This window comes from Strix aluco, chromosome 6 (assembly GCF_031877795.1).
Source record: "Strix aluco isolate bStrAlu1 chromosome 6, bStrAlu1.hap1, whole genome shotgun sequence".
Classification (NCBI taxonomy): domain Eukaryota; kingdom Metazoa; phylum Chordata; class Aves; order Strigiformes; family Strigidae; genus Strix; species Strix aluco.
Genome location: NC_133936.1, coordinates 43,839,713 through 43,858,752, shown reverse-complemented (window position 1 = coordinate 43,858,752; position 19,040 = coordinate 43,839,713). Strand labels below are relative to the sequence as shown.

General features: G+C 49.7%; 1 protein-coding gene across 2 annotated transcripts in view; it reads right to left on the bottom strand.

Annotated features, from left to right (window-relative positions):
- Positions 1–15,423, bottom strand: part of COL6A2 (collagen type VI alpha 2 chain) — a 28,599-nt gene extending 13,176 nt beyond the window's left edge. For both annotated transcript variants that reach the window (XM_074829903.1, XM_074829904.1), the window contains exons 1-20: positions 15,283–15,423; positions 10,648–10,782; positions 9,115–9,713; positions 8,556–8,576; positions 7,767–7,832; positions 6,974–7,027; positions 6,816–6,860; positions 6,598–6,624; positions 6,293–6,319; positions 6,150–6,194; positions 4,906–4,959; positions 4,451–4,513; positions 4,117–4,179; positions 3,106–3,195; positions 2,201–2,263; positions 1,740–1,802; positions 1,533–1,595; positions 918–980; positions 453–503; positions 23–58 (exon numbers count right to left, since the gene is read on the bottom strand). In XM_074829903.1, the coding sequence (XP_074686004.1) occupies positions 23–58; positions 453–503; positions 918–980; positions 1,533–1,595; positions 1,740–1,802; positions 2,201–2,263; positions 3,106–3,195; positions 4,117–4,179; positions 4,451–4,513; positions 4,906–4,959; positions 6,150–6,194; positions 6,293–6,319; positions 6,598–6,624; positions 6,816–6,860; positions 6,974–7,027; positions 7,767–7,832; positions 8,556–8,576; positions 9,115–9,713; positions 10,648–10,753 (1,599 nt within the window). In that variant the 5' untranslated portion in view covers positions 10,754–10,782; positions 15,283–15,423. The remainder of the gene's footprint in view (positions 1–22; positions 59–452; positions 504–917; positions 981–1,532; positions 1,596–1,739; positions 1,803–2,200; positions 2,264–3,105; positions 3,196–4,116; positions 4,180–4,450; positions 4,514–4,905; positions 4,960–6,149; positions 6,195–6,292; positions 6,320–6,597; positions 6,625–6,815; positions 6,861–6,973; positions 7,028–7,766; positions 7,833–8,555; positions 8,577–9,114; positions 9,714–10,647; positions 10,783–15,282) is intronic.
- Between the last annotated feature and the right edge of the window lie 3,617 nt (positions 15,424–19,040).

Here is a 19,040-nt window from a genome sequence, read left to right as displayed (position 1 = left end):
TGATAGAGACAAATATACTCACCTTGGGTCCTGGTTGACCCTTCTCACCCTTGTCACCCTGCAAAGGCAGAGGAGGGAGAGGTCAGCACCCGAGCGGTACCAACCCCACACCGTGCACGCATACATCTGAAGTTTGCATTGAGGGGCACAAAGCTGAACATCAGGTATAGCTTCAGGCTGATGGTTGGGGTGGTGGGTGCAGCCACCTCCCCATCACCACCGTTGAGGCTGGGGTCCCCAGCACCTCTGTCACAAGGCTGATGGAGCTGTGGCTTGGCTCAGTCCCAGTGTTCAACCCCTATCACCCCCTTTGCAGGCTGCGTGTTTCTGTGACCCTGATAATTTTAATTCCTCTTTCCCTCTTCTCCCAGGCTGCTCAGCTCCAACAGCATCCTCCACAGAAATGGGCTTCCTCACAGCATGTGCATCTGTGCTGGATGAGGCACACGTACCTGCGGTCCTCTGGGTCCAGGATAGCTAAAGCCAGGTCTGCCTCTGTCACCCTTTGGTAGGGAAAAAAAAAAAAGATCCATCAGAAACCAAACCAGGCCTTTCTGGTGATGCCAGTGACAGCCTGAGCTGTTTTCATCTTCTCTCAGGGTGAGACAACCCCAGGAGCTGTGACTTCTGCAGCTGGCCCTGAAACACTGGGAACAGCTGTGCAGAGCAAGGCTTCGCGGGGTCCTGGGGACGTCACATGCCAGGGACACCCCTGAATTTGTGCAGAGCGAGGCGTGCAATCAGAGCTGCCTTGGCCAGAGCAAGACCTACATCTCTGCCCCGCAGGAAGGCTCAGGTTTGAGCCATTCTGTTTCTGAGGCATGCAAATTTCTGCAAACTGCCTTTTTTTTTAATAATTAAAAAAAAAGGACACCAAAATACACTTTCAAGTGCAGAGTTGCATTCATGTACTTTACCTTTGGTCCTGGTGGCCCGGCGTCACCTCTTGGGCCCAAGTCACCAGGGTCCCCACGCGATCCCTGCAGGATAGTGTTGGGAAGAGTGGAGGAAGTGGGTGAGGATGGTCCCTGCAGCTGCCTGGCCACACAGGGGACTGTGCTGGAGAAACCAGCTCTTGAGATGATTCTGCGAGACCATCTCCCCTCCCAGTGAGGTTATTGTGACAGTGACTGATTCAGCATGTGAGTTCCCACATTCCATGGAGCCACACGAATGTCACAGCACTATTGCCACCGTGGGGTGCTGGACTAACCACAGACCCAGGACAAATGGGCACCCAGGGAGCCCCATCTTTCCTTGCTCCATGACCCACTCTGACATGATCCCTTCCGCATTGTCATAGGAACATCTGGGACCGGGATTGATGGAGAAGCAGGGAGTCCTGGCTCCTGCAATTTCTCCTTGTCCCAGAAAGGGGTAGCTAGGGGCCTCTGGGCTAATTTTTGAGCATCCCTGAGAAAAAGGCAGGCAGGCTGCCCTGGGGAGGGAAGGTGAAGCCAGCTTATGTCAGTGGGGCAAGCTGTCACTGCAGAGGGAGGACACAGTCACACAGATGCCCCAGAGTGACTTACTATCTTCCCTGGCTCTCCTACAGCACCTGAAGGGCCTCGGGGTCCTGGCAGTCCTTGGTCTCCCTGCAAAGCAAATCAAGAAGCAAGAACGTACAGAAGCAGGTACAGGCAGATGTGCATGAGGAGGAAAGCCAGGGGAGCTGCCCCTGGATGGCAGCAGTGCTCTCCCTCACTCCTGGCTGTCACCAGTCCCTGCTCCATGCTTACCCTTGCTCCTTTGCTTCCAACCTCACCGGGCAGGCCACGAGGACCCTCTGTACCAGGATCTCCCTGTGAAGTGGGTAAAGATATTTCTGGTCAGGGATGTCTCCAATGCTGTTTGTGTGCATGGCAGCGCTCCTTGAAGTGAGGAGGCATGATGCCATTCTCAAATCTGGTGTTTCTTGGCTAGAAACACAGTGTCAGGGCAGCTTGCACTCTGAACATTTCTCTTATCCTTGAGCTTTTCTGCCCTTTATCCCTGCTCTGGATCAAGCCCTGGAAGAGGAGGCTGTACCCGCTGCCACCAGGGCACAGCGGGAGCAGAGCACACATTCAGAGCCTGCTGGGTTCTGCAATTCCCAGCTCTGGTGTTGGATGCTGTGTGGCTGGGCAGTAACTCATCATGCACATTGGTCCTGTGCATCTTGGGGCTCACTCCCAATGGTCTGGACAGTTGCTTTACTCACTCTTTCTCCTTTGGCTCCAGGAGTACCTTTGCTGCCTTTCGTCCCTGGATCTCCACGTCGACCCTCGGCAGACACAGAAAGTCACATAAATGGGATGCAAAGATGGATCTACCTAAACAGTGACTCCTGGCTGCTCTGCCTTCTCCCTCCTGGCCCGAGACGTCTCCTTGCTCCCTTAGCGAGCACGTGCTTGGCAGCAGGGGAACAGGGATGCCCATGTTGGCACTGCCTGGGGGGTCTTGCCTTTGGCTTTTGGGAAGCTACAGCCAGACTATCCTTTCAGGAGAGTGATCACCGCAGTGACCACAAACACTTGTGGTTCATTCCCTCAGGGTTAAAGACTCTGCTTTACTTCCAGCTCATCCAGCATTGCTTCCCCCACCAGATCTCATACAAGGATGCAAGCCGGCTGGGCTCTGGCCTCCTGGTGCTGGTGGAGCCGTGATGCTGTATTCTGCCAGGGAACACAATCTTCAACCCACTCCCCAAATTTTGCAGCGCCCCGTCACATTAGCTTGGGTCTGCATGGCACCATTGATGTTGTGACACAGCTGTGATTTGATGTTGCCCTTTTCAGAGCGCTCTCCTGTAACAGCCACCAGATCTCAACTCTGTGAGCTCCTGTGAGAAGCCAGAGGTTTGGGAAACTTGCCAGAGTACAGGCAAAGGGTCTCTGGGCATCCACAGGGGCATTTGTGGTTATGTGGGAATACAGGATGCTTCTCTAAGGTGTAATGGTTATTAGGCTTAGGATCATGGAAGTACTGCTCTGTAAAGTTCAGGGAGACAAGGAGATCAGCATCTGCACATCTTTCGGGACGCAGAAGGTGGGGCAGGCAGGCTAAATGGGGCAGTTTCTCAGAGCTCATCCATGAAACTCCATCGGGCTCCATCCAGACACTTACAGGCTCTCCTTTGGGTCCAGGAGGTCCCGTTTCACCTTTTCTTCCCTTACTTCCAGGAGGCCCTTGAGGTCCAGGGTTGCCTGGAAGTCCCTTGGAGAAGAAAAAGAAATACAATTTGTCAGAAGAGAGGTCAAGGTGCACACACACAGAGCTCTTGTCCTGTGTCAAGCAGTCACCCTTTAGCAGACGTGTGCACGAGCACACAGCTTATGCTTCCACACACCCACCGTGCCTCCATGTCAAAGCTACGTGCACAGGCTCCAGCCTTGGAGCAGTGTGATGCTGTGTCACCTTTCCTCCAACAACCAGTGCAAAGGCTCATCAACTCTTCTTTACAGCATCTGTTCAGCCCTGCCCAAAGCTGGAGGGCTATTTCAGCCTCCTCCGCTATGTCTGAAGTATCTGGCCATCAGCATAGCAAACCCTGGGCTATAAGGTTGAGTGCAGTCGGTAAAGCCTGTGCTAGATCTCTGAGCAGTTAAAGTTTACTCACATGAATAAAACCAGCCTGCAAACACTGGCAGTGCCACAAACACTGAGGAAGTCATGAGACTGTGGCAGGGGAAACCATGGCCAAACAGGGTCTTTCTACTCAGGAGAAGATGGGAAGAGAAGGAAAAATGCAGCGCAATGGATGAACTAGAAAGGTAAATCCTTCTAAGTATGTTTTGCCTGCTTTGCTCTCCTCTGGGCAGATGCTCAAGACCCATTCTCATTTTGCTCTGGGCAGCTGCAGGGATGTTGCACAGTCCCCTCTCCTGTTGCCCACATGATGTTTCCCACTATACTGGTGGGGACACACACGGCAGGAGAGTTCACTCGACCACCCAGGGGCTTGTGCTTTCTCTGCGCTAGTGGCCTAATTTGCAGAATCACCAGGATTCCTTGTCAAACAGTCATCTTTGTGGTGCAGCTGCCCCATGACCAACAGTTGATACTACTCCGGTTCCACACCATGTGGAGCAGACCCTAGTACGACACTGGAGACATCTGAACACTGCATGAACCTACCGGGCTTCCTTTTTCTCCTGGAGGTCCCAGGGGTCCGCTGCGACCGGGCCGACCAGGATCTCCCTGAAACAGCCAGAGAGCAATGGTCATTGCCTGTGTCATCAGCATGTGGCTGTGCACCACTGACATGTGCCATGAGGAGCCCAAGGAGCAGGGCCAGCAAGGTTCTTCCCTCAGCTCCTGTGTCTGGTGATGGGATCCAGTCCCCAGGCAGACAGAGCCTAAGGGGTCCATGAGTAGTGAAGGATTTAAGAGAAAACACAGGCAATGGTGTTTAGCTGACCCCACTGGTGGCCTCTGCCCACACCCTGCTCACTGTTCAGAGTACTTGTACCTTTATGCCTTCATCTCCTCTTTCACCTTGGTCTCCTGCATCTCCTGGGTAGCCATCAGGGCCCTAGGGAGGGAAAGGACAAGGGACCACACATTTTGCAGTGGCAACAATATGGACTTTCCCTGCAGAATAAAACAACTGGCTTAGTTGCTCTAGAGACTAAAATAGTTTCTGCTTGTTGCTAGAGCTGCCGAAAGGAGCAGCTCCTCCTCTCTATGTGGAGGGAAGGGACACTGCGGGATGCCAGCTTACTTGCCCATGGAAAGAAGGCACAAAATATTCAGGCTGTGCTCCCCATTCTGGGGATCCCAGGCCTGGCATCAGATCATGCAATTGGTTGGAAAATGGGCCAGTAACCTCTTGTTGGCCATATCTCTCTGCATGTGCAGCTCATTTAGCAGCTAAAGTTGGGGTGATGCATCTGATGTGCCTTGTGAAAGAGAAGGCATTCCTACCTTGTCACCGGGGTCTCCCTTGCAGCCCGGTGGTCCAATTCTCCCCAGCTTGCCCTAGAGAGAAAGCATTCAAAAGAAGACACAGAAGCTGTAGGTGTCTGAAGGGAAAATACAGCTTTCCTGTTAACAGTTACTGATTTTTAACATCATCAACTGATCGCACCGGCGCTCAGTTAAAGAATAAATAGCAAGTGTCTTCCTTTAAACAGGAGTGTGATGTGCAGGGTCAAACAGAGGAGGAGAAAGTAGTTGAAACACCCCAAGTGGTAGCACAGGTGTTGGTGGGAATTCAAGCATGTTCATCCCACACACGTGACCTGGGTGATGGGCACGTCCCTTCACTGAGGCTGGATTTGGTCATCACTCATGTCCATGGTCGCACTGGTCCTCCATTGTGCATCTCGTGTCAGAGCAGCTCAGGTTCACAGGAACGTGAGGCAGTGACCACCTTGCCCTGTGCCATGAAACAGCTTTGCCAGCAGCACTTAGACAGCTTGCCCTGGCTAAAGAGCAGTGGTGACTGAAGGATTTTTGTGTTTTAGAGCTTCAGTGGCTTTTTAGTAGTGGGAAGAGTTGGTATTATCTCACAGATGTACTTGGTTGAGTATACGAGGAAGTGCAGAGCAAAACCAATGTGTGCTGGCCAGCAGACAAAGCCAGCTGAAATAATCTCAAATTAGACTATCCTGCTGTGGTACATCCTCATGGCATGCAGATCTAAGGGAGGTCGTGGCCCTCTACACTTACCACAGAGGGGACAGAGGATTTCAGGGACTTTGTTACAAGGTTCTTGAACCTGGTTTTAAGGCTTTAGTATTAAGAACAAGCAGTAGTTAGAGATGAAATCCCAGATTCTGTGACGAACTGCCTTGAAAACCAAATTTCTGCAAAACTTTCTGTGTACATGTCCTGTAGGGGTCACTAACACCCAAGATATCTACACCCAGATGATCCGGCCATATCACCTCCTGCAGCAGCACAGCCCGGGTTACACATCGAATTCCTGCAGAGAGCTTGCTGATGAAGCCATAGCACTTCTGTGACCTGAATTAATCCATCTCCAGCTAGCTCACGTATTTCTACAGGACATGCAGAATAATGTGCAAATAAGTTCATAGAAACCTCAGTCAGAACAAATAGCTAGTGTGTGGGATGGGAGAAACCAAACAGCCTGTGGAGACAAGGGTGGGTAAAGAAATGAAACAGCAGCAGTGACATTACAGGGTGCTCCCAAGTGGTGTTACCTTCTGTCCATCGGTGCCATTCCTGCCTGCCAAACCAGCGGCACCCTGGGATCAAGGGGAAAAAAGATGGGTCAGTGATCTGTTAACACACTCAAGGGTTGGTAGCTGGAACAACATGCAGGCTAGAAAATGTCCTTTCTTACCCTCCGTCCATCGGATCCAATCTCGCCCTGGGGGGAGAAGAGAACAGGAGTCAGCTGGTCTGCCTCCCTCCCTCCCACCCATTTAGCTCAGTGAAAACATCAACACTTCCCAAGATCATGAGCAATGCCTGAAGGAGACAGTCTTTGGGATGCCCCTGGAAATCCCCCCCCACCTCCATGTCTGCAATTACATATTAATAGGGTTGTTATTCTCCCCATTACAGCTAAACTCTCCCTCTTTGCAACAGAAAGGTGTGCGTCCCTTGCCAAGGGCCCAGACAGCCATTTCGTCTCTTCCTTCTCACCTTCTCTCCTTTCAGCCCTGGGACACCCTAGACAAAAAGAAAATAAGAAAAATGCTGTGTTAGTGCCTGGGGATCAGCAGAAGCAGAGGTAACGGCATGCCGGGGGGGGCGGTCTTGTGTGGTAAACAAGCAGGTGGAGAGGGAGAAGCAGCGCTCCCCCTGCTTCACCAAAAATCAACGAATGCAAAGAGCTCAGTCACCAGCTACAGGGTTCTTACCTTGGGACCAGGGTATCCGATCGGACCTTCAATACCTGGGTCACCCTTAAGGGAAGAAGACATGGAGCGTTAGCTTGAGCACGGCAGTGCTGCGGCCCCAGCTAATGCAGGGGCAGCTCTGATGGCTGTGGCAGGTGGGGGGACTTTCCACAACTCACCTGTCGTCCCTTCAGCCCAGGGGAGCCTGGCTCGCCCATGTTCCCCTTTGCACCCTAAGGAAAGAAAACAACCAACATAAGTCAGGGCTTGGTGCTGACTGTGAGAAAATGGCAATTTCTGGAAGCATCAGGCTCACTGTGACTGCTCCTACAGAGATTGGGGCAGCATCCTGGTGGAGTGGGACCTGCTTTATTCCAGGGAAGCTGGGGAAGGACTGTATGGGGATGGGAGCACACAGAGCTGGGGACAGGAGAACAGCACACCCTGTACATGTAAGAGCTCTTCTCTTGAGGGTGGGAGAATCGGAGACAACTGCTACCTCACTTCTGTGCTTGTGCTTCATATGTAACTTGTCTTTTCCCACAAACATCTAAATATCCAGAGGAACTCCTGAGAAATTCAGACAAGCCTTTTTTCCCACTGTCCTTTGTGTGTCTCTAGTTCCCCTCCATGCTCAGTTTGATGGGGATCCTGGAGGTGTCAGTGTTACCTCCCATAACCAGATAATTTGGGTGTCAACATGCCTGATGCTCAGCTGCCTCTCTGTGCTGGTGTCAATGCATCAGCCTTGGCATGGACATGAAGAGACACTGGTGCTGGCTGTGTGCTCCATTCACTGCAGCATGGCAGTCTCTCAGGGCCAAGAGAAATCCTGGGGAGTTATTTCCCACCTCACAGCATAGGGTGCCATGCCTGAGAAGGCTGCTGCAGCCGAGGTGGGATCTAGGGCATTCTGCAGCATCTGTGGCAGACACTGGCATTTTTCTCTTCCCACAGGTTAGGGTGATTTACCTTCTGCCCTCGGTATCCCTTGGGACCAGGTGGACCTGTAATCTCCAGGCAGCTCATCTTGTAGCACTGAAATACAGAAGAAATTATACAGGAGGTGTAACCCCGCGCTGCAGCGTGCCGGCCGCTTCGTGCACTGAGCCAGTGCGCACCTGAAGCTTGGCTCTGCACCATGGTTCTCCATGCACCTCTCCCCGTGACCGAAGTGCTAAAAACTACTATGGCTCCAGCTGGGTCAGAGTTGAGGCAGCAACAAGCATGCAGAAGAATGCTGCCCGTAAATTAAAAGCAGGAAGTTGCCACAAGCACATTCATTATGGCTTGGCTCTGGGCCCAAACTGAAGGAACAGGACTGCTAAGTGTCAGGCGAGGTGATGTGGGCTTGCTCTTCTGGTGCCCTCAGGGGCTGTGCATGCCCTCTGGAGCATTGCTCTGCATACTCCTCCCTAGGTATGCCTGTCCATGTGATACCAGTAGGGCAGGATCTTCAGCTTGTGCAGCACCTACAAAACATGCCTCCGAAGTGATTAAATTAGTCTATTCAATAGACCTGAATTCATTACAAGTGAGGGGGAGGCAGAGAGTGAAGAGTCCAGTGTATGCCATTTTAACCACTGGGTAACGGGACAGGTCCCCAGGCTCTGCACTAATCCACAGGTGGGCAGAGACCCACCCTGTGCAGCTCACTGCAAAATCTGGCTTGATACTTCGGGGTGCAAGCTGGTCTGCTTTTAAGTGAGGCGACTTAAACCTGTGTCATGTGGCAATGACATAAAGATGCTGGTCACTCACCTCTCCGTAGGCTTCGTGTTTCTGCAAAGGAGAAAATAGGATGAACAGAATCAGTTAAGGTGGTAATCCCCAAGAGAAAACCAGCATCGTGCCCTTAAAGGTCCCATGGCTTTAAAGATGTTCTCAGCAGAGTCCTCAGTTAACAGGTGGGGCCTCAAAGACCACGCTGATGGTGAGCACATGTCTCAGTGCTGCCTACTCTTTCACATGCCCCTGGATGGGGAGTAGCCTAGGGTGTGGGTCCGGCCTTCAGCAAAGCCAGGACTAGGGTGGCAGCCTGCCCAGACGTACCGGGGAACAGAGGCGCAAACCAAAGAGTCCTGGTTAAGCACCTAACCAGAGAAATCAGAGATGCTCAAGACTGCGTTTGGCCCGTAAGTGCTAAAAGGACATAAAAACTGAAGAGAAACAAAACAGAGGCTTTTCCCTACTACAAGTGATCTCTAGAGCCCTGCCAAAACCCACTGTGGGGCCGCTTGGAAAACATCCCCCCTGCTCCATGCGCTGCTTCTCTTGTCCCCCCTGTTATACTCCCTGCACCTCAGACAGCACTCCGTACCATAGCTTGGATTATCCTGTCGATGGTGTTCACATCGATGTCCAGGGTGTCCTTCTGCGTGATGGCATAGTTGTTGCGGTACAGCTCATGCGGCAGGTTGGCGATCTCCCGCAGCCCCTGCTCGTAGACGTTCTCGCTGGGGGCCACTGCGAAGAGCTTGATCCCCATGTCTCGTGCCCTCTCAGCCTGCACCTTCATCCCCCCGCAGGGGCTGCCAGTAACGTGGCCATCGGTGATGACTATTGCAAAGTTCACGCCTGAGGCCATCTGTGTCTGGATCTGCTCCGTCATGTTGGAGATAGCGCAGTCCGTGAAGGTGCCCCGGCCAAGGTAGTTAATAGCAGACAGCCTGGGGAGGTATATGTCTTTGCTGCTTGTTAAAGGGCTGTAAATTTCCACCACATCTGAGTAATGAAGTCCACCAAACTGCCAAGTGATATAGACTTGGTTCTGGTAGAGCTCATTCTCCAGTTTATCGATGAACACAGGGATGAACCGCTTTATTTGATCCACGAGGCTCTGGATAGGCACAGTCTGCAGAGCAACGCTCTCCGAGGTGTCAATGATGAAGTACACATTGATGGGGCAGTTCCTCTTTTCTGCATGGAGACAATTATTCAGATCATGTCAGAGGACTTCACGCACCACTGCACCACCTTCACTGTCCCCCAGAAACCTGGACTAAGAAGCGGATATAGACAGCACACAGAGGACAGCACATAGAGTTGTGAAGAGAGCAAACAACAGCACGAGGTTTGATATTCAGCTTCCTGCGAGTGTGTTGCAGTTCTTACTAATCAGGAGTTATTTCCACCTGGGTTGGAAGAAATGAGGAAACTGCGGACTAAGTGCTGGGATTAAACAAAGAAGAACAAGGTTATGACTTTTGCTCTCCTGCACTAAATAAATGCTCTGCCTGCCAGGCTGCTGCTTTGCTCTCTGATTTAGAAACATTTTGAAAAAGGTCATACCCAAGTGTGATACCGAAAAAGCACAAGTCCCACCCAGCTCTAGCAGAATCATCTGTGTTCAGGTCAGATGACTCTCCAGTGCCCAGGACTTCAAAATCCTAAGATCTGCTGAGTAATGAATCAATCTTCAAAATCTTGCAATTTTTTGTAAAAGCCAGGCTGGACATGTAAATCACCTCCTCTGCATTGCAACTGAACAGCTCTCAAATCATCAAATCCTAAGTGAGCTACTTTCTGACATCAGATACAGACCTGAGCTCCCTGGTATTTATTACTGCATCATCTGGGAGAAGCCACCACTGGCAGACCCCAGCTCTTCAATCTCTACCTCTCTGCACTCAAGTGCAAACCCAGAAATGGGAGTTTTGGTGGATGGAGGATGGTGTTCCTGACAGAGGGATCGCTACCCCAGGGCACCGCCCAGGAGAGCAAAAGGGCAGGAGAGGTATAACCTGCCACTGTCAGCTCCTTGGGAGCAGGCTCTACAACCGAGCATGGCCATTGCTTTTGGCAAAATTGCTGTCTACAAAGAAGAGAGAAACCCAAATTATCTGGTTCATACCTGCACAGGAGACAGGACTGACATCTCCAGTATCCACATCAAGTTGAGCATGGAGAGGAACTAGAGCCACACAAAGGAGAGTGGAAAAAAAGGCTTGTCGGAACATCTTAGCAGTTCCTCTGGATAGTTAGATGCCTGTGGGAATAGACAAGTTACATGTTAAGCACAATATACAACCTCCTAGCTCTGCTGGGAAGATGCAAAGCTAGCCAATGCTCCTTGTAAACCCTGTCTGTGAAAAACAAGACCTTTCCCTCACTGTGAGTCGGTGAATGATTTAAAACTGCTTTAGCTTCTCTGTCAGTCTGAAGGGAGGGATCAGGTGGTGGAGCTATGGACAGTGGATCAGGATCTTCTCATTTCCTGGTTTCTCTCCAGGTGTGACTCTGGCTGCCCCATGCCCACATTGACTCCATCATGCCTGATCCACGCAGACATAGCATCCATGCTCCTCTCTTCTTCTGCTTGGCCAGAGCACTAGTGAAGGTGTGCAGCAAGTCCTTTACACTTCTAACTCACCACACGGGTTTGGTGGTGCCTGTGTATACTGAAAAGGTACAAAACCCTGTGCTTAACAGTGCTGCTTTGTAGCCTGCACAACCCATGGAGTGAAGGGATGAATAAACAAGCACTTGAAGAAATGAACATCTTTAGTGTTCAACCCATCACTGGGCCTCCAAGGTCCAACTGCACATGGGAGTATATTTTGTGTAGGGTTATGATAACTTCAGCAGCAGCAGAGTTAGCGCTCTAGTCTGAAAAGTTCTTGGGAATGTGTGTAAGTGTTCAGAGGAACCCGGGATCTGAGAGGATATTCACAGACAAAACCCAAGCAACACTTATCAACAGCAAAGAATATGGAGGACGAGGCAACACTTGCTTTTATGTCTAGATGACAATGGCACTAAGCAGCATGGCCCCTTGATGGCACACGGGCCAAGTAGTAGCATAGACACTTTTCTGCTTGGTGGTCACCACAAGACAAAACAAAAAGGCCCATGTGTGATTTCTGTTAGGAAAAGAAGGCCCAAGTCCAGAGAGCTTCTTAAATGGCTTTTTTGGATAGCTCTTGGAAGAGTCCAAGGCTTAAACGGACACTGAGAGTGCATTTGGTTGCATTGGCTGTGCAGGGGGAGGGCAGGGGGTTAGCAATGTACCTGAGCTGCTGCCTTAGTTGCATGGGAAACGGCATTACCTGAAGAATACAGACAGCTCAGCTCCCCCTGCACCTCTCCAGAGACCTCTTTCCACATGGTGACCAGCTACTCCCTGGTGGGACATGTCCTCTTCCAGTTTACACTGCAAGCTGCAGCGCATCACAGGGTTCTGCAGACTGGTTTGTTCAAGAAAGGCTGGTTCCTATCAGTGCTGCCTATATCCTTACAACAGTGACAGCCTTTCTTCCTTACTAAGGCTTGTGCATATGCTAACAAGCCTGCGAGAGCCAGAGCTCAGGCTAGATTTTAGATAGGGGAAGGAGAAACCCTCATGCTCTTTGGAGATCTCCTGGGGAAGGGGACAAGATGTACAGAGAGCTTTGGGAACACCAACCTGAGGTGCTTCACAGACACGGCTCAGCAAAGCCCTCTGACATGTGGGCCTCTCACGTGCCTCCAGCTCAGCAGCCAAATGTCCCTACCAAGAGTTAGTGGGTCCTTTTTCCCCCCTCCAGCTCAGAGAGGCTGCACAGCTGCTTGCAAAGAGACCTGACTGTGGCCTCATGAAGTCCCTGCACTGGTAAGCGTGGCTCAGCATTCACTGCGCTGCAGGGAACAGAAGAGGTATCGTAAGGATAAAATACTGTAATGATTAAGGGGTATTTTAGTGAAGATCAAGACTTCCTCCCTCTAGCCCTCGTCTTGTTTGCCCTCCACAAAGCAGAGCTGCAGGAGATCCCGATCTCTTGTAAGACACAACAGCTTTGTGCCTTCAGACAGCACCATTTTAGAGCTAGTCTTCCGTGATGGCTGAGGAAGCTGGAGACATCAGCTTTTGGAGAGGCTGGGAGCACCGGAGTCTTTGGCCAAGTGTCTGACTCACAGATCACCGCATCCCGAGTTTAACCACCTCCCTCCTTTCCTCCCTCCCGCCATGTGTGTGTGGATGGGAAAGGCGCTGTGCAGAACCGCTGCTCTCCCGGCAGAGCTGCGAGGAGCAGTTAAACCGCACAGGCAGCCAGGGCCAGCTCTGGCACAGGACTGGATCAGTGAGGCACCATGGCCTTTGCCTCTACACGACCAGAAAAGTGACAGCTGCAAACACTAGAGACGGAAACGCTGTCTCCCTCAGAGGGGATCTCTGTGCCTCCCGCCACGTTAGCCTTCTGCTCTGCCAGCATCCCACCTGGTCATTAACAGTGAATGGACACAGAGTGGGGGAGGCCCCTCTCCCCACCTAAGGGGTCTTCAAGGCTGGGGTGGGCAACGGTGCCTATTTTGTCATCCTCAGAGCACTATCAGTTGTTGCAATTCTCTCACAAATTTCATAATATGCAATATTTTCCTTACAGCCCCGCCTCCTGCTGCGAAATTCTCAAATTAAAATCTCAGATTTCACCAGTAAAAGGGTGTATTTCAGACTAATGCGTTTTCTGGATGTTGAAGACAATTTTTGAACACTGACAGTCCAGAAAACTAATGGAAAGAGCAAATTGGGAGCTGACTCATTATGTTTGAATATCAGGGTCTGCCCATCCCGTTCTTCCTTGACCTTTCTCTCTCTGCAAGAGCAGGACCATGATACTGCGGGAGCAAGGCCTTACAAGGCTTTCCCTTGAAATTTCCTTCTCTCAGTATTTGTATTGTTGAGTGATGCATGAGACGCACACAAGAAAAAAACAACAGGGAATCTCGCGCAGTGGTTTTGGGTGCTCTGAACAGATTTTGAGGGCGCTGCTTTGCATCGTCCTCCCTGCATTAGGGTCTATGCTCCTACCTAATGTCTCAGGTGCTCAGCAGAAAAAAATGCATGGTCTGTGCTGCTGCCACACTCAGATCCCAGGTGACCTGGCTGTTGCCTGCATAATTGCAAAAGTATATGGAGTTATCTACACAGATCCCTGCACAAATAGTGGTCTTGCAGAAGGACCTGAGTTCCCTGCTTGTGGGTACCTCTTCCCACCCTGAGCAACTGAACCAAATGTAATCTTACAGCAAACAAATGACTTGCAACGACGCTTTCAAATGTGCAAATTACAGTCGACTTATTTGCACTCTCACACCTGATTATCAGACAGATCAGATTTTAATGCACTAACAAGATCACCTCATGTGCCTGGCTGGGCAGAGCCATGGTCTGTCTTACCCCACACATTGACATTTCTGGAGTTCCTCCTCGTGCACTGTGTATTTCTCCTTCAATACCACAACAATACCACAACAATTGCAACGAGCAAATTGATCCCAAATTTACAAAATTCAGGCGCTCTGCTAAGCTAACTCTGCCTGCAAGGAGCTTATTTAAAGCCACAAAAATTGCATTACTCCCAAGAAAGGAGAATTGTATTAGATATGTCATATGCAGAATAAAGTTTGAAACTCCACTGCTGCTCTGACATGGACCCAGTCCCAACTTTTTCATGGCTATGCTCAGCTGGCAGTGTCTCTGGTGCCACCCACTTGTGCATTTTGCTCCACTAAAATATTTGCTAAATAAAACCAGGGGGGGAAAAAAAAAAAAAGTGTCCCAATTTGGAACAAAAGCTCTTATAAATGCACCTCATCTTTATCATTTGCGTGCCCACGGTGGTTTGCACATTGCGTGCAGAGGGAATTTCAGTGTTTCTCGCAGTCGCTACCCAAATGTGCCCTGTCGCTTGAGTCCCTGGGCACACCACACACGCGGAAGGTTTCCTGACAGATGCAGGGAGCCCAGCAGTTCTCCAACTGCAACTATCTGGGCACTTCAGCCAGGGGAAGCCCAGGCCGCAGCGAGGTGCTCTGGCTGCAGGACTGTGCCCAACCTCCGGGGGGATGCTGCAGCCCCCTGGAGCTTTGGCTCTGGCAGCCAGAAACCTCCATTTACAGCACTCGTGTGGACCCCTGCCACCAAAAAAATAGCTGACCCGAGGAGGCAAGCACAAGGAGCTCTCAGGCATCGCCAAATGTGGTGTTACCCCTATAGAGATAACCCACCCCCAAGCTATAGAGGAGCTTGAGTTCATGAAGCTCAGTTTAACTAGGAGCCGTGAATCACAGATTAGTCTAATCCGTATCTTCTGAAATTCCAAAAATGAAAGAGGAATCATGAAGCAGATCAGAAAGTACCGTGCTGCCACTGCAGCCATCCCTTCTCTCTGTTGTGGCTGGTGAACTCAAATCAGTTGCCCCAGGGAAGGATTTGGTTCAACAGGTCCCCCCTGAGGGATTTTCTAGACCTCCAGCCCTGGCAGATGAAGAGTGTGTAGCTCACAATATCTGCACCTGGAAAAAAATGTTGGAAAAACTCCCAAACTACCCAAAAGCTGAAAGCAAATCAGATATTCTCTTATAGCAGGCACTGCCCAAACACGATGGAGAGCCCGCGGGCAGCGTCAGGGGCCCAGGCGCAAACTGGGATCCCTGAGGCTGGGCTCTGCTGGTCCTAAACTGGAGACGCCACACGACCACTGTACAAGGAGAGGAAAACTCTGCCTACCTGGAAAACGAGGTCATCCAAATTACCTCCAAAAAGCCTCTGAAATGCCGGGAAAAAGAGTTTGTGAAGTGGCCCGTATCAGGAGGGCTCCTGCATCCCCAGCTGGAAGGGTGAGCTCCCAGGCTCGGGGTGCTGGGTGGGGAGGAGCGGCCGGCAGCAGCAGAGGCGTCTCCAGCCCAGTCCCTCTACTCCCTCGCAAGCTGGAACTGCCCTCTATATTCCTCCTCCTTCAGAATCAGGCAGAGCCTCATTTGCAGTAGCTCCAGACATCCACGGAGAGTCACTGTGGGTCCACCGACACCTCGGGCCAGTCCCCTCCCACCCGCTCCCCGCCCAGGGCAGATGCTGGGCTGGGGCGAGGTTGTCATCTTCGGAGCTGAAGGCAGTTTTGTTTTACACGGGCTGGAAGAAGTCACTTTTTTCCATGATGAGAGGTCCCTTTTCGTGGTTGGCATTGCTGCCATACATATTTGTACCATCAAAGAGTGTTCCTATTTCTCCCCCCCCGCCCCTCCCCTTCCCATCCTAGTAACGTGTCCTGAGTGGAACAAATAAAACAAGAACATTTCAAAAAAGAGCAACTTGCATCTTAGCCTTTGCCAATATCCAAGTCTTGCTCAGAGTCACCCAAGTCTGAGTATTACCTCTTTGTGTTGATTTATTTCTGGGTTTTGTTTTTTCGTTGTTGGGTTGGGGTTTTTTGTTGGGTTTGGTTTGGGTTTTTTAAAAATTTTATTTTTAATTTCACAGGCAATTTTTATCTTTCCTAAATGAAAAATAGGGGCAAGTGTCACAACAAAATATGGAGAACGTCAATGACTTTCAGGAACATGGCTTTTTATCTCCTGAGTTATGACTTTCTGGTTCCAAACTCTGGTGTAAATGGACAGTGTGAAGGGACCACAACCAGGCCACAGCTGTCAGACACGGTAATCGCAATGGGGAAACCCAATTTAACTCTCATTTAACTCTGCTGACCCCAAGTAGTGACAAAACCAAAGGGTTTGTCTCAAGAGATCTTGGAGTAAGTTGCTAACCCACCAGTCCTGATCTATGGATCATGTTGCTCAGGCTGTTTGTGTTTGTGAAAACATTTGAACTATCAGATTAAAATAGTAAATCCAACTCTGTGTAGCTGCCAGTGCTTAAAAAGGTACATTTCTGGAGTATCTTCTGTGTCAGCATCTTCACCGGAAGTACTCTGGTGGACTTGGCAGTGTTAGGTTTATGGTGGGAATCGATGATGTTGAAGGTCCATCCAACCTATGGATTCTATGATTCTGTGATACTCAAGCAGCACAGCCGTAAGCTAGAATTTTACATGCCCATTTCCCCGTTCATCTCAAAGCCCTGTGACAGAAGCAGGACTCATTCTGGAGCAAGGGGACACAGAAGAAGAAGCATACCTGAGAAACAAGACATTTCTCAGTGACCATGAGCTGTCTAAGCAAAGCACTCACCTTCCAGTAATCCAGGGAACACACCACATGAGCAGGCTGTGCTGCTCTGCTGTGTCCGAGCTCTGTTGTGTCCATGAGTACCCACCAACACTGCTGTTAATCCACGCTCAATAAGCCTATTTCTAGGTGAATCTGCCCCTGTAGAAGCTGTTTCTCCATCAAGATGACTTATCACAAACAACTGGACAGCACATCTGTCTCCTACATTGCTGCCGAGTGCCTGGAGTGTAGAAAGGAGAGCACAGGGCCACATCTCCCTCTTCCTCCTTGCAGACTTGTCTTTTGTCTGCAGTTTCTTGGCCAAAGGACCTACAGACTTTTAACTTTCTATGTGTGCTTCTTGAGCTTTCTCATGTCAAATCAAAACCTTTTCCTGCAGCTTGACATGACGTGTTTTGTCTCCATGAGGATTCCCATATATTTTACAAAACAGCCCCATATTGCATCCTTTCCCTCAATAAAAAAAGACTAACTTGGTCTTTCTCACCTACCCAGGCACCCATTTTCATGACATTTGTACGAATATTATCTTCACACCTCTGTCACAGATTAACACATCTGGTGAGTTCATTTCTTACGTCGGGGTGCTCTGACACACAGGCCTGTTGAAGTGGTGGTATGTCTTGTTTACATAGGAATTCAGACAAATAACTCAAAACTAGATGCTGTTTTTTCTGGATTTGTTGGGCTTTTTTACAACCTTCTTTTATAATTGGTGACATTAAAAGCCTGAGCTAGTTCTCTGTAATTTAATTTTTGTTGTGAATGGGATGAGAATGTAGGAAGCTCTAAAGGAAAATGGATATAGGGCAGGAACTGTTTGAGACAGTACCAAAATTTTATCTAGCATCTCCTTTCTTCTTTGTAAAGGGAATCAGGATGGGCAAAGACATTTCTTTCTGTGCACAGTGACCCTCTTTTATACATCGTGCTTGCTATATATGTATATGGAGGTCTGTCCAGGTGAGGAATCACTCCCCTTCACTCAGGGGAGCCTCATTCACTATCTCTGTCCTCTCTTTGGCTCCTCTTCCTAATCCTCAAATCAATTGTCTTTTTTTTTTCTCCTTTCTGTGGAACTGCAAATCTCATGGAAACATTTTTGCAGAGAATGTGCATGGGCATGTATTAGTTGTTCATCCCCTATGTTTCTGACCTGCATACTATTATTGCTGCTCACAGAACACACTATATACTGAATAGATGTTTAGTATTCAATTATATTTAAAATGGAGAGAGAGGAAATGGAGGAAGATGAAGAGTAGAAAGAAAGAAGGAAAAAGCTGGTTGATTTTCTGCTCTCTTCTATAGAGTTTGAAGTAAGGGAGCCAGTCAGGCACAGATGGCTACTATTTCATTTACATCCCCTTGAAGTTGAAATGTGATTTACAGTATGTTTAGCTGTTACTGTAAACTATGTAGCTCGTTCTTTTATTTTTTTACATCTGACTTGTAGCCCCCAATAAAATGCAATCTCCTGGTTTTAAATCACATACATACATCTGAAACAGCTTTATGGGACTTCTGTGGTTCTCTGGAAAGCAGCTACTGTAGTTTCTTTGTGTCTGTCTGCCATTGCATCCACCCTTCATGTGATTCTGGTATTACACAGTGGTCTCCCAGGGTCTTGTTTTCTAAATATGTGAAGAGAACCAAAAACGAGGCCAAGATTGTTAAGTGCTTAGTGAAAACAATGAATGCTGCTTTTCAAATATTTGTAAGAATGTGATTGATAATCTCAGCATTTTAACTGATGACAAACGGAAGGATGGATTTTACGCCCTTTGTAGTGGCCATTTTCTGAAATTCTTGCCTCCTAACTCAATTTGTACAATGCATTTGTATTCCTCTGCCCCCACAGGCAAACCCCTGCTCCTCTGATGTAATTCTGCTGCTTGCCTTGCTGACTTCTCTCAGCACCTGAAGCGCCACAGCCTTGTTGTCCCTGCTGACAAGGCTGCCTCCAGCCTTCTGCAGCCAGTTCTTCCCTGTGTTTGAGCAGTGGGCCCAAAAGAGTTTCACCCCTAGTCGGTTCATTCATCACCTCCATCACGAAACTGCCTTCAGCCCATTCCAGAAACCTCTTGTGGTGGTCGTGCCCAGCCACACTGCTTTCCTAGCAGATGGTGAGGTGGTCAAATCCACTCATGAGTACCCAGGCCTGTGGCTGTAAGGATTCCTCCAAGTGCTTAAAGAAAACTTTATCTACTTCCTCTTCTTCATCAGGTGGTCTACAGCAGACCCCTACTACAACATCACCTGTGCTGTTCTGCCCTCTGATCCTCACTGCCCTTTGTG